General features: G+C 41.1%; 1 protein-coding gene and 1 long non-coding RNA gene across 2 annotated transcripts; both read right to left on the bottom strand.

Annotated features, from left to right (window-relative positions):
- Positions 1–90: 90 nt before the first annotated feature.
- klc3 (kinesin light chain 3) lies at positions 91–8,128 on the bottom strand. The gene is made up of 14 exons (XM_017436266.3): positions 7,896–8,128; positions 6,023–6,256; positions 5,643–5,708; positions 4,851–5,015; positions 4,377–4,452; positions 3,624–3,769; positions 3,465–3,547; positions 2,721–2,808; positions 2,411–2,512; positions 2,044–2,217; positions 1,871–1,970; positions 1,630–1,801; positions 1,497–1,563; positions 91–1,414 (listed from the first exon to the last, which is right to left on the bottom strand). Exons 2-14 carry the CDS (start codon positions 6,215–6,217, stop codon positions 1,331–1,333), a joined length of 1,518 nt encoding a protein of 505 aa, XP_017291755.1. The 5' UTR covers positions 6,218–6,256; positions 7,896–8,128; the 3' UTR covers positions 91–1,330.
- A 798-nt stretch (positions 8,129–8,926) lies between these two features.
- Positions 8,927–11,547, bottom strand: LOC108247888. The gene is made up of 3 exons (XR_001809100.3): positions 11,024–11,547; positions 10,455–10,940; positions 8,927–10,342 (listed from the first exon to the last, which is right to left on the bottom strand). It is a non-coding gene; the product is annotated as an uncharacterized LOC108247888 (long non-coding RNA).
- Positions 11,548–15,034: the final 3,487 nt, after the last annotated feature.

The raw sequence follows: 15,034 nt of genomic DNA, 5'->3' as shown, positions 1-15,034 counted from the left end.
AGGATCAGGCAGGAAACGGTTTATTAAATATCTATTTAAGGTTCGATTTCTAACTATTTTATCTTTAATGCAGTCAGGTTTGATCTGCCAGTGATTTCAGTTCTTTAATGGAAATAAAAGCATCAAAATTCAGAGTTTTATTTGCTAATTTTACGTATTTCAGTGAACGGATGTGAAAATACTACACAGCAGGTTCAGTTCGACTCTTCTGTGATTCTTTTTGGACGTTTCTGCTCTCAGAACATAAATTATAAATAAAAAGTAAAATTTTCTTATTTTTACTCCTCTGGAATAAATTTGTGCTACTTTAAAAAAGAAAAGATACTCGTTGCAAAGTATTAACTCAAATATAAAAGTAATCCTGAGCTCTGTGTTGTTATAATACATCTTTACTCCGGTAGTTTGTGAAATGCGGGTACGCACTCAACGTAAACAAGAGCTCAGCATCTAAAAACGCAGCTTTAATAAAAAATGTTTAAATTTATAGTTTAGCCTGTTTCATTATCTGCATACTTCCCTCAAATCTGAGCGTAAATATGTACAAAAACATCAAATATATCCTCCTCGAGCGCCGCCGCTGTTGACCTAATTTCTGTCACTTCGGCTGTTTCTGTCCGTGAAAAAAAAGTTAATTAAAAGATGCATCAATGAGGGGAAATAAAACCCAAAAATGTGCAGATTTGGTTTCTCACTTTGCAACGAGGATCTTCAAGCTTCTCTACAAAACATCCGATATCTGAACACTTTTCTCTAAATAAACAAACTTGAAATGCAAGAAAAACAAAATACTGACAGCGAAGAGAGGATTTCCTACGAGAATGTTTCCTATAAACGTGGAACATTAGAAGCGGACAGATGTTCTCCAAAGTCCGTTTCTGTATGAAAACTGTCTCCATAATTTAAAGTCTTTACAATTTATTACGTTTAAAATCACTTAAAGTGTAAACATAATGACTTCACTTCTCCCTTGTTCAATTTAACAGAAACCGTTATTCAAACTCAAACAAATTAAAGAAAACCTACGTTATAAACCTCTTTAAAAAGGTCCAACTATTTAAATAAATGTTGTTTACATGAGATGTTTAGATTTTCTGAAATCCAGGAACGTATAGATTCACTGTGTGACCAAAACGTTCCTGAAATGTTTCTTTTTGGTCACCGTTAAAAAACAAACATGACGTTTTCTTAAAGACAGAAACGTTGATTTTCACTCTTAAAAACTGACATAATTAAATGTTTTTTTGTTTTCCGTGTTTTGTTGCTCCAAAGCAGCAGGTTCTGTCGGTGTGAGAACATCCTTAAAAAGTGTTAATTCGGGTGTTTTTTTGTGTTATCTGGTCCCACCGAGCGAGCCTCGCCTCGTCAGGCTCTGGGTGCTGCAGCTCAGACCTCGACTGTCCGTCAGGCGACTCGACTGCGGAGAGAAAAAACGTTAAAACTCGCGATAGCTCGACTCAACAAGCGCTCTGTCTGCTGCAGGTAAGATACTGATTCACCTGGGTTCCATCCCGGTTTTCTCTGGTTCCAACGTTGAGAACATTCAGGGAGTTCGCCCTCTTCATCCTGAAAAGAAAAAGTCTTTGAATTTAACTCTTTGTTTCGAGGACTTCCATCGCCTCGGATTATTACCCAGCATTCCTCGGGGTCGTCTCCTCCACCCCGACTCCTTTCAGCTTGCGGACCAGCTTCTCGCTGCTTCTCCGTATCGACTCCCTGAGTTTGGTGAAGGAGCTGCTGCGCTTCAGTCCGTCCTGGACGGCGCCGCCGTCCTCCGCGCCGGACCAGCGGGGACGGCCGTCACCTGGAAGAGGTCTGGGTTTAGTTCCAGATCGGTCTGGTTTCGGTCCATGCTGCAGCGGGGTTTCAGTACCTTCCACAGATCCAAACTCTTTCTCATGAGCTCGGGTCAGAATCTCTTTGTAAAGAGCTTCAGCCTGGCGGTATTTCCCTTGTTTCAGATAACACGACGCCTGACGAGAACAAACAGACGCAGTTTTAGGTTCAGACTCGGAGGGAAACGGAAACACGCCGTCGTTCGCTCACCAGGTTGTTCTTGGTCTTGGCGACGTTGGCGTCGTCCGGCCCCAGTTTGCTCTGGTAGATCTGCAGGGCCCGTTCGTAGTACTGCTCCACCTCCTGGTACTTCCCCTGGTTCTGACATAGCAGGGCCAGGTTGTTCAGCTGCTTGGCCACGTCGGGGTGGTCCGTCCCCAGAACCTGAGTGACAGTTTCAAGGTTAGTGACAAGATTATCTGAATAAATCACCAAAAAATACGCTAACATATACAGGAAAATCTACTAAAGGAACTGAAAAAAATAGGAAAAATTTACCCTTTATGGGTAAAGGAATAAACTCAAATTAGGATTGGTCGAACAGTTCAGATAAATTAGGAAGATTTATGTGTTTCACCTTTTCTCTGATCTCGAGGGCTCGTTTACAAAGAGGCTCCGCTTCTTTGTATTTTCCTCTTTTGCCATAAAGGACGGCCAAGTTGTTGAGCGTCGCAGCGACCTGCAGGTAAACGCAAAAACACAGATTTACTGTCTGATACAGACGACACACACACACGCGCAGAACAAATCAAATATCAGTTGTGATGCTTCACTCGGTGCCAAAACAGAACATCTAATAAAATCCAACTGAATCAAAGAGGAAAAATCACTGCGGTTGAATCTCAGTAAAGACTTTAAGCTGATTTGTTTCCAGGAGCTTTACTTACAGCCGGATGGTCGGCGCCCAGAGTTTTCTCCCTGATGGCCAACGCATCGTTCAGCAGGTTCGCCGCCTCTTTGTATTTGTTCTGATCTCTGTTTGAAAAACAAAATCGACATCAGCTAAAACACAGCTAGAGACGGGTTTAAACAAATAAAAACAACAAAGAGACGCAGCACGAAAACATCCACCTGCAGCTAATCTGGTTTTAACCAGGAGAACGCTGAGAGTGACTGAAGAAGCAGCTGAAACTGAGCTGTTACAGCTGAAAGTAGACGAACGCTAGCTAAACGCTAAAAGAGGCAGAACTCTAGCTCAACGCTAAAAGAGGCAGAACTCTAGCTCAACGCTAAAAGAGGCAGAACTCTAGCTCAACGCTAAAAGAGGCAGAACGCTAGCTAAATGCTAAAACAAGCAGAATACAAGCTAAATGCTAAACGAGACAAAATGCTAGCTAAGAGCTAAAAGAAGCAAAACACTAGCTAAATGTAAAATGTTTGCTAAAAAGTTAAAAATAGCAAAAAACTAGCTAAGTGTATCAAAGACAGCTGTCAGAAGGCTACCTGGAAATAGCAAAACATTAGCTAAAAGCAGAAAAAAAGTAGCAAAAAGCTAACTAGAAGCGTCAAAAGGCTAGGTAGAAGTATGTTACATTTTAGAAGAAAATATTTATAAATGCATAGTTTGATAAATGTACAGAAAAAAAAGTGTGGCGAGTATTACTCCTTGTTGCCATGGCAACCTGTCTCACCTGTACACCAGAGCCAGGATATTCAGCATGGTGGCTACGTCGGGGTGGGTGTGGCCTGAGGACTTCTCCAGGTCTTCCAAAGCCTGTTGGGGGGCGTTTCGCTCGTCAGGTGCTGTACGTTTAATTTCTGGTCTCAGAAAGGGGAGGGGCCACGCTCACCTGTTTGCAGAGAGGAACGGCGACCTCGTACCGACCCTGAGACGCGTACTGGATGACCAGGTTGTGGAGCGTCCGGAGGCGGGCGGGGATCTCATAGCCGCCCTGCTGAGCTGCAGCCGCCGCACTGCTGTGGTGAGGCTGGGACACTGAGAAAATACACATAAAAGGTCAATTCTGTTTAATTAAATCACATCAAATCAGTAAAAACGAACAGACTTTTTGTTCCTGGATGATCTCTCCGACACGGTCACACACACAGATTTAAATCATGTAATTTAAAGTTTCAGGAAACACGATTCCACATGATTACTCAGAAAGTTACGAATTTTCAGGAATTTTTCAGGAAACGTCAAACAAGGAACGACTGATTATATCAAAGGTCAAGGTCAAAGGTCACAGAACAGCCCGTGAATCTCACTCTGCAGCTGTGTAACAGCTCCACAGCTGGACACCTCATGGGTCAGGGGTGATCACTATTGATTTCAAGGTCACAGATGACCTTTTGCTCTTAAAAGTTAAAACTATTTAATCAGCTGCAAATCATCAGAGGTCATTTTAAACACTGCAAATAAAACCATTAAAAGGACCAGTACATGTATTTTTGTTTCTTCAACATTTCTTTGTGCAGTTCTGACTCTGAGAATGAGACTAAAACCCGGCGTTCTCCTCACTGTCGGCGTTTTCCCGCTTCAGAACGCTACAATCTCACCGCTAACGATTCGAAATGAACGAAACAAAGACGTGAAACCTTACTCTGCGACTGCTCCTCGTCCTCGGCTGGAAACAGGTCGTCCAAAGACTCCTTGTTGGAAGAGGAGCTTCTGTCGTCCTGAGAGAAGCAGCACACGCGTTAATAAAATAAAAATAAAATAAAATCATTCGTTCAGAAGTTTTCTCTCAGGAACAGACGCAGCCAACCTGTTGGAGCTTTCATACAGTTTGAATTATAATATTAGGAGATTTTTATCAGATAATAGTAATCTTTTAAAACCAGGGAAATCATTTCTGTGATTTTTGACTCCCTTATGGATGCTTTGATTTAAATTGCCAGAGTTAAGTTATTTTAGTTGCATATATTATTGAAATAAAGTAAGTAACTCATAATGTGTCAGGGCAGAACATCTGATGATGTCTTCTCTGGTTAAAGCCGTCTCTCTGGTGTTACTCTGGTTTGACGGTGAATAAAATCATGTCTTCCTGAACACGGCGGACATTTCCACGCCTCACCAGCGGCGGCTCGTCCTGGTCGTACTTCCGTATGGAGGACATGAACTGCAGGTGTCGGTTCTGCTCCTCCAGGGTGACGACCTCCTGCTCGCTGTCCTGCAGTCGCTGCTGGGCGCCGGCCAGCTCGTCCCTCAGCCACTCGTTCTCCTGACAGAGGCGGCGCACCTGAAGGACGACGGCGGGAGGAAGAGGAGGTTAACCCCAACCTCGCAGCGATTAAATGTCAGGTTTTCAGCCAACGTTCAAGAAACATTAAAGACCTTCAAAACAGATGGATGGATGAATGGGTAATTAGATGGAAAGATGAATGAATGAACTGATGTGTGGATGCAGTGATGGATAAATAGATGATGAATGATGGATGGGTTGTTTTTAAATGTATGAAAGAATGATCAATGAATAAATGACTGGAGGATGGATGGATGAATGGATGGATGGCTGGATGGATGAATGGATGGTTGGATGGATGAATGGATGGATGAATGGATGTATAATTGGAAGAATGATGGATGGGTTATTTTACAAAATGTATGAAAGAATGATAAATGAATATATGATTGGAGGATGGATGAATAATAGATGAATGAATGGATGGATAATAGATAATTGGATGAATGGATGAATGATTGGATGGTTGGTTGGATGGATGAATGAATGGATGAATGAATGGACGATTGGATGGATGAATGAATGATGGATGAATGGATGATTGGATGAATGAATGGATGATTGGATGGATGAATGAATGGATGAATGAATGAATGGATGATGTGTTTTCCTGCAGAAACTCACCTGAGCTCTCAGTTTCTGTTTTTCTGCCTCCAGAGATCCGAGATGAGCCGACAGCGCCATCATCACCTGCAGAAACGAAGAATTTAGTTTTAAAACTGGAACTTTTACTTCAAAGGATTTTTTTTAAGATTATTTAACTTAAAGTTAGACTTTTAGTTAGCTTTTCTGACTTCATAAGGCTGAACCTGTTCCATGGATCAGAACTAAACCTGTCAGAACATCGGATCGATCCGATCCTGGAAACAGGATCCACGCCAGAGTTTGTTGGAATTAAACATAAAAATCGTCTAACTTTAGTTTGAAAAGGAAACTTTTAAAAATCAGAGAAATTCAGAGGAACACGTTAAATCCGAGTTATCTGTAGATTTGTTTTTCTGAACCTGCGCCTCGTTCAGGCCCAGCTCTATCCTCTCCAGCGACTGTCGGAGGATGCCGCTCTTCTCCCGCTCCACGCCGCCGCCGCTCTGCGACGCCTCCTGCAGGCTCTCCAGGAGGCTGCGGTTCTCGCCCCACAGCGCCTCCAGCCCGGCGATCACCTGCTGTGTGTTGCACAGAATCTCCTCCGCCGACAACATGGCCGCTGCTCCGAGGTGCCTCCTCGCACTGCGCCTGACCTACAGTCGGCAGGAAGAGGAGCGAAGATGTGAGATGATGTCTGGACCAAGAACCGGTACCAGTCCATGGGTCATTTGGTACCAGACCACAACAAACTTTTAAAAAGAAAATCTATACAAAGACTTTCATATACATTGATTTGCAGGGCGTTTTATTTTGAAAAAAGGACTCCTTCCATAGTTTTCCTGTTTATAGTTCCTTCAGTAGGTTTTTTTTTTTTGGATGAACTACTTCAACAAACTTGCAGCTTTTTGGCCTTTCAGGCAGCAAAATGTTCAGCTCGTTCAGGACTGTGATTCAGCTGTGATTTTTGGGATTGTTACAATTATATTTTTGAATTTTTTATCTTCATTTCCATGTTTCCCCCTAAAAATACACCATAAACTCCTCAAATCTTTGAAAAACTTTGTGCTTTTTAGCTTTTACTTATTGTTCTGCTGGTTCTAACTCGTAGCTGCTGTTCTGATGATTTTAGCTTTCAGCTGCTGTTTTGCTGAATTTAGTTTTTAGCGACTACTTTGCTATCTTCGACTTCTAGCAGCCATTTCGCTAACTTTAGCTTTTATTCTACTATTCAGCATATTGTAGCTTTTGTTTTTACAAACTGTTGCTTTTAGCTTTGGTTTTGCTAATTCTAGTAATCCCTGTTTTTACCAGAAACCATACATTTTTATATATCTTAAATATATTGTTTATTCTTTAACTTATAACAAAAACCTGCATGGCTAAAACTAAGACATTTAAATGAAGGACTGAAGTGTTTATAATGGCCCACTGCACTTTTTAAATAAACTCGATGTGTTTTATAAAATAACAAAAGGATTTTATAACATAACTCTGACAGATATGACCGTGTTGTGCCTGTGTCCTGTGCTGTTATACACCGTCCAAGTTAAATTAAATATAATATAATTAAAATGAATAAAAGAATCAAAACTTTGTTCAGGTTTCCCCTCATTTTTAGCAGCCAGATGAAGATGATAGTAGTCATTGCAATATGAAAACTGGGTCAAAACATTAAAAAATATAAAGTATGTACAAAAACAGCCGATGAGACAAGAAATATGTCAACAAACAACAGAAGAGAGGATGTTTTGTTTTGTATTTATGCACATATTTGTTGAGTAAAAGAGGGAAATAGTGTTTTGTTTAAATTGAGTGCGGGCCAAGATGAGTATCAATATAGATATAAAACTACTGGAGCAAACTGCACCATTTGATTTAGTTCAGGATGACCTTTTTTCATTGTTTGACTTCAGATTTTACACTAAGATCCTTTAAAACAAGGACAGAAACCAGAGGACCTGCAGGACACAGGTAATATTGTTCATTTTATTTTATTTTTACAGGTGTTTTTGTTTAATGTGGGCGGCGCAACAGGCTTCAGCGTCACTTTACGTGTCAGGAAAGATTTAGTTTTATGTTAATTTGAAGCTAAACCGTCATCAGAGCGAACTGCGTCATAATGAGTCGCGTTTTAATAAATAAAAAAAGCGTCCCCGGTGGGTGATATCACTAAGAAATAGAACAAAACACACTAAACGGTTTATTTATCTGACCTAAAAAATCCAAACAAAGATGGAGATAGACACGCTGGCTTCTCCCAAACCAAAACAAGAAAAGTTATTTTTAGCCTACCTGCTGGGTTCAGGCTCCTCCGGAGTGTTTGCGTCTTTTTTTTTAAACCAATTCAAAGTAAATCACTATTTTTATTTAAAAAAAACGAACTTCCCAGCGACAGCAGAACACCTGCGCTCACAGTTTTCTTAAGTTAATTGAGTGCTGTACAGGTGAGACGATGAAAACTGCAGGGTGTAAATCATTCACCTGTCTCTTCTTCGGCTCCTCCTTTCAACAAACGGCTAATAGCATCAAGCTAGCAGCGGCCACACTGCCACTTCCGCTTTGTAGCTTCTCAATAAAAGTTCAAATACGCAATACGCATCAGATTCCATCTAATATGTCTAATTTAATTACCAAAACTAAATCTGCTTTTAGTCTCATTTTCATTTTATGATATTATTTGATTTTATAAACACATCAAAAGACTGCTCAACGATTAGTGCAACGTGGGTTTTTTTCCCTAAGGCTCATTTTGAGTTAGGAAAATTAAAACAAAAACAGATAATTTTGATGACGTTTAGATACCTAATTTACAAACTGAATAGTAAGAATAAACATGCTTTACGATAGAAGATAAATATTTAAATATTTAAACGCTAACCGAAGTGGAGCTGCTTTTAGTATGAAGGTAGTGTCTCACGGCTTCCGGTAAGTTGACGCCATTTTTCGTGACGAGGCGGAGGAGTTTACCTGATCCCATATTTCCCATCATACACTGCGGCGCCAGGAAAAAGGCCCCCTATCGGACAGAGAGAGAACTGCAGGTGGACACAAGGCTTTAAATGCGATTTAAATATATTTTTTATTTAATTTAACGATAGTGAGGTGATATTTTTCTTAACAGCTCTGTTACTGATTTGATTTCATCCACTCTTTTGTCTTAAAATAAATAATTTAAATATAATCACCTAAAAGATGTTTGAGTTAAAATACAAATACATTGATGTCATTAAAACCAAACATGTTTCACCTCCTTATTAAATATAACCTATATTCTCTATTCTTAAACATAGTTTTGTCTTTGACTCTTTGTTTTGAATAGTATGTAATGATTGTTGTTATTTTTTTTGACGTTTCTGTACATTTTGGACTGTTTTCTGTTACGTTGCCTTGCTGCTGTCACAGATTAACACTCAGACAGATTAACTCGGTGGTCTGTGTTTGTGATTTAGAGGTCAGCGTGTTGAACCTGCTTTAGTCCTATTAATGCCACATTAGTTAAGCTGTTTTAATAAACAATTACTTAGGCTTACACTAAGACTTAGTTGTGGAAGAACGGTGCGGCTGAAGCATCACACTTTAACACGAAACAGAAAACAAACAAGAAAAATGAGCGCAAGAAATAGAAGTTGCATATGTATGCAAATAAATATTCATTTAGACACAAAAATTCAAAATATAACGCAACAAACACGCTGGAAGACTCAGTTCACATGTTACAGCTGTTACTAAGAAGCACAATTTCAACAAAACTTCTACTTTAATCTGAATATTGATGGAGTTTTTTTCCTTGGAAAACCACTGGGTGTCACAATGGAACTGGAAGAATCTGAGAGGAAAATAAGAAAACTAAAAACTGAAAGTGAAACTTCACATAGAGTCGTCTACTTCAGATGCATCAGAGCAACATTAAATCTGGTTTTATTCCTGAAATAATCACTGTAATGTGTGCCTCTATCTGCCAATTTCTTTCTGATGGATTAAGATTTAAAAATATTACATGATTTTTTTTCTTTGCAAACTACTGTAGAGTTATTTCCATTTGTAACCCAGCCTTGACATTTCGTTCTGTTCTCATAAAAGCAAACATCTTATCGGACAGATGAGAAATACCCACCTAGTTCCATAATCCTGATAATGTCTGAACAAGTCGACTGTGTGAAAATAACAGAAAATTCCCCTGGAATTGTAGTGTTTATGTTAGCCACCTCATGAGGATGCATTCAGAGGCAACGGTGCGAAAAGATAAATCCTAATGTCGTGTAAAAACACGCCACGGTGCAAAATGCTAACTGGTTAAACAGGAATATTGTTTATATTCAAAGTGGAGCTGTGGTTTGTTGGCTTGACCTCATATTTATTGGAATTCAGATCCGACACGTGGATGAATATGTTGAAGTCAGATGAGTTCATCCTCTGATTATGAATATAAAATGTGTTTAAATAAAGATATTTTAGTTAATGCTGCAGTTATGCCACATGTAAAAGACTCCTGGAGACATTTTTGTTCATGAAAACATGAAAGTCACATAAAATAATTCCTGCCTAAGTGATGGGGGTATGAATGGACAGTGAGGTGAAGGAGGCGACTGATGAAATGCCAGCTGAGTCGATGCAATTCAATCGGAAGAGCGGCCACTGGAGAACCTGGGGAGGCGACACTAAAGATAGAAATCCAGGGTCTACGGCTGAGGTCCCCTCAGAGCCCCCAGATGAGCTCGTATTTCATTAAAAGCTGCCTCCTGCACAGAAACATGCGAACATAACAAATTATTAATCGTTATTACAGTTAATTATTTAACGAGAAGAGCTCAGAGGGCAACACAGGCGGAGTGCGCTGCGTCTCAGACTCACCTACAAGTTCAGCTGCCTTGGAAACTTCAGTAATATTTGTGACAATCTGTTTCGGCACAAAGTTTTTAAACTCCTGCATTAAGATCAAATCTGGGGGTAAGATTCTAGTGGTCCCAGGTGCAAATCCCGGACGAGCCCCCAATCGTGTCCTGTTCCGTGTGTCACATAAGACATGCTGATTGCAACGTTTTAATTATTTTAATAGAAACAATTTTCAGAGCTCCACCTTAAACAAGGAGAGGGAGAAAGCCTCGAACCAGCCAAGCGGTTGACCATCGGATTCAGGCCCCTCCCCCAAAACGAAACCTAAGAACCAGAATCATGAAAACAGGATTGCTGGTAACTCCCAAACCCAACCGATAATTAATGGAAATCATTATTAACAAACATGACGTGGTGCAGCCGTCATGGAGGCAACGCCAGCAGCCGCTTCTCCCTCTGGTGGGCGGAGCTTGTTCCTTTTAAAGTCTCTCCAGTCAATCAGCTCTAGAAACGGAGGCCGTGTTAATTAAACAGACACTCATTCATAAATGACATAACACAGAATAATGTCGCTCTCTCAGACTTACAGCTTTTTGAACACCTTGTCATCTTTTTAATTTATTTGTTCCCGTTCTTAAATTCTCATGATTTGTGTCTTTATTTTACTGCTCATGATGTCATCAAACGGATCTTCCTGAACTGGTTCCTCTGCTTCCTGGATCTGTGGATAAGGACCAGGGATGCACTGAGCAGATCGGTTTGGGATGTCTTTGCACCAGCCTGCAGCTGGGACTGATGGAGCTGCTGTGGCTGACATTAAAGCTCCGGCTGAGACAGACACCGAGGGATCTGAGTTTCTGCACTGAAAGATGTCAGCCCATCCAGCTGGATTTCTGAGTCAGAGACATTGCTGTGGAGACAGATTGCTGTGAAGCTCCTCCTCCAGAACAGGAAGTCCATAATCTACCGCGGACTGTTTAGGGTTGCTCTCAGTTACAGCAAATCTTCACAAAAAATAACGAGGTATTGTTTATTCAGCACTATGCTCAACTGATCAGGAAAAACTCCCGTCTTCTCGGTCAAATCAGAGCCACTCTGTGTTCAGTTCTGCTCCGTCTGCCCTGTCAGTACTTTTAGCTGTGAATCCTCGCAGCTACAAATGTTCACACAGTTGTCCTGCAGATGCCTGAGTCTATTTGTGGGTTTCCCCCCAACTGCCAACATCATTTTTCCTGCTGCTGTGGGTCAGGACTCGAAACCGTCAGCCGAGGTCAAACCTGAGGAATCCGAAGAAGGAGAGCGCATCCTGGACCCTCCCGGTCTCCTTCATAAGAAGTGGGATTAAAATTTAATTTTGAATTATAAAATGTTCGAGACACTGAAGTCAGAACAACAAAATGAAGCCACAGGTTGATGTATAATTCAGAAAGTAGAATAAAACATCTCAGGCTTGTGTTGTGGCCAAGATGGCAACACCGACGTGTGAAGCTGTGAATTCATGTTACCCTCAACTGCTCCCTGAAGCCCCTGCTGTCAGACTGAAACCCAAACTAGCTTTATAAAACACTCAGAGTCCCCCTGTCTTGTTTCTCACATTCTAGTCCCAGATTCAGGGTGCATAATTAGCAAAATGTCCTGCAGAACCTACATAAATCAGTTACTAGCCTTTAAACCAGGGGTGTCCAATCCTGGTCCTCAGGGCCACCATCCTGCATGTTTTCCTTGTTTCCCTGCTCCAACACACCTGATTCAGAGGTTAAATCACCTCTTCATGTTCTGCAGAAGCCTGTTAATCACCCATTGATTCAGATCAGCTGTGTTGGAGCAGAGGAACAAGTAAAACCTGCAGGACGGTGGCCCTCCAGGACCAGGATTGCCCACCCCTGCTTTAAACTAACCTTTACAAGTTTCAAACTTTAAAAATGTTAGTAAACATGCATTTAAAGCACATTGTAGATGAATTCATATTCAAACAACTAAATAAATATGTTCGTACAACAAAGACGGAGCCTTGCAGATGATCTAGATCAGATGTGTCAAACTCCTCGAGGGCCGCTGTCCTGGAAGTTTTATGTTTTTAAACATCACCTGATTTAAATGGTTTAATCACCTCCTCACCAAATCATCAGGTTCTCCAGAAGCACGTCCACAAGTCATCCATCTAAAACATGCAGGAGAGCAAACAGAGCTCGACTCTAGATACTTTCCAACAAAATAATTGTGGCAAACTTGTGACCCAAAGTGTCTTTGGTTGAAGTACTGAAACACTGTGAACAGGTGGAGATGGTTTTCTGAGTGGCCGGGTTCACCCTGGACAGGTCACCTGTCCACCACGGGGCCACAGGTGAAGACAAACAAGCATTCACACTCACACCTGGAGCCAGGGTCCTCCCGCTGTCATAAAATGATTCAAACAAACAGACACGATCAGCCATCTTGAACTTGTGCACAACATGCTACACTATGACGTTCAAAGTGTTGATTTCATTACAAAACAGTCATGAATGATTCACATAACGTTCCTGATTTACATAACTGTTCCTGAGGTGTTTCTGTGAGGCACCTGCAGGGCTCTGGGGCTTTTTGGCCCTGCGATGGTGGGTCGTGTGGGTGTTTGGTGGTAAGGGGGGTGCGAGGGGATAGAGTGACGGTCTAAACTGGGATACTGGACCAGCGCCACAGATGCAAGCGAGCTGCAGAACTAACTGGTCTGAATGAGCAGAAGCCGTATCACATGTCAGCCGGCGTGACCTCTGAGTTTTATTGAGGGGTGGGGGCAGGGATGTGTTGAATTATGCACCGAAGAGTGAAACGGTACATTCATCTGTGAACTAAAGTTTAAATTGATTCATTTAAAGTATTTTTTTACTATTCTTGTGAACAGACTTTCTTGCATGTCTTTGTGAATTTTCTTTACTTTTTTTTACGTATGTTTCTCATTTACAAGAGGCGTCGCTGCAGTGCACGCGCCTCGGGGGCCTTCAGTTTGGGATTCAGTTTTTATTGCCAACGAGCTCTTGGTCATTTGAAAGGGTTGAATTTCAAACTGACAACCTTATAATTAGAGGACAACTGGCTCCAGCGCATGAGCTGCAGCTGACCTGTGTGTTGGCGTGCATACACTGATGGCCTGGTGCTGGTTGCTATGGTAATCTGCATTCATTCATTCAGGGTGAGCCTCATGGCAGCGACATGGGAAGAGTTTAATTTGGAAAGTCATGTCTATCAATGGTCAAGCCACAGCTGTGAAACTGGAGCTTAGAATAAAGCCGCTGCGACTCAGATACCGAATCCCTGAACTCCTGAATGCAACAAAGTTTCATGCAACACCTGAAGGATGAACAGAACAAACCTGGCATGTGTGAATTGTCACATTATGTGCAGTAGAGCATGCATAGGCAGATAGGTAAAGAATATTAATTATTAGATTTTAAATAAACACAGTTTGTCCATAAACTAGGAGCAGTTACCTGATATATAAAACAGACTGTCATCGGCGTAACGTGTAATTATAAGATTTCCAAAAGATATTGTGTTCACAGAAAGTAGTAATAGGCAAAGGTAGAAGAATTAGAGCTCTGAAATGGTCATATAGAGCAGTGGTTCCCAAACTTTTCAGCTTCAAACCCATAAAATAACAGTGACAAATGTGTGTGACCCCATCTGTTGGCTGTTTAAACATCCAAAAATGCTATTGATTCTTAAATAAGGACATAATGGCAACACAAACAGTTTTAACATCCATTATGCTATTTTTAAAATCAATTTGTGGACTTGTAGTTCAAGTTTTTGTAACAATTATGGTGCAAACATAGCATAAAAGCAAAGCTTTTTAATGTAAGTTGATGTCTGGAGGTTAATTAAGGACCCGTACTTGGTGTTGAGTGACCCACACTGGGGTCCAGACCCCAACTTTGGGAATCATTGATATAGATAAGCTCAGGATGGTGAAACGTTCACATCACTGGCCCTTTTAGCCTCATATTACACCAGGGTTTAATGGACACTCACTCAAGCCAAAGTCAATAAAAATACAAGAATCTTTGAATCTCGTACATCTGAACCCTACCGTGATGCAGTGAAAACAATAAAAGGGATGTAGTTTGGTCCATCAACAAGTTAAGTGAAAAACATTGGCAAGTACTCAGTCTTTGAAGATAATGAGTTGGAAGACGTTGATAAGTGGGATTGCAAGACAGCTGGTTGTTGTGTCTCCACAGCTGCAGCTTCTCTGAGATGTTCCTGGTGTGTAGACAAGAACCTCCGTAAAGAAAACTGTGGAACAATGCACGAGCAACCACTGTATCACCTCTTAACAGCCAAGGTAAAAGCCTGTTTCTGCATGATAATGTACCCTGCTACCTTACAAAAACAGATCAAGAAAGGTTTGTTTGACATGTTGACTTGGTCTAATCCAGTGTCTGTGGGACGTGCAGAACGAAGAAGTCTGTTCCATGGAGGCTCCAACTCAAAACTTACAGGACTTAAAGAAATCCACGACTGATTTCTTGGTATCAGATCTTCAGACACCAAGGCCAGCTGGTGTTTGAGCTGTACATTAGGTTAAACCATACTGAGTTTTTTTATATGTTGTCGTG

This window comes from Kryptolebias marmoratus, linkage group LG2 (assembly GCF_001649575.2).
Source record: "Kryptolebias marmoratus isolate JLee-2015 linkage group LG2, ASM164957v2, whole genome shotgun sequence".
In the NCBI taxonomy this organism is placed as follows: Eukaryota; Metazoa; Chordata; class Actinopteri; order Cyprinodontiformes; family Rivulidae; genus Kryptolebias; species Kryptolebias marmoratus.
This window is presented reverse-complemented; position numbering and strand designations above follow the sequence as displayed.

What these genes read in the sequence shown, in the direction of transcription:
- klc3 (XM_017436266.3), bottom strand. Translation starts at nt 6,217, where the DNA reads ATGTTGTCGGCGGAGGAGATTCTGTGCAACACACAGCAGGTGATCGCC. An exon ending in GGACGAGGAGCAGTCGCAGA is followed by an intron (nt 3,770 to 4,376) that starts GTAAGGTTTCAC and finishes GTATTTTCTCAG; the next exon opens with TGTCCCAGCCTCACCACAGC. An exon ending in ACGACCCCGAGGAATGCTGG is followed by an intron (nt 1,564 to 1,629) that starts GTAATAATCCGA and finishes TTTTCTTTTCAG; the next exon opens with GATGAAGAGGGCGAACTCCC.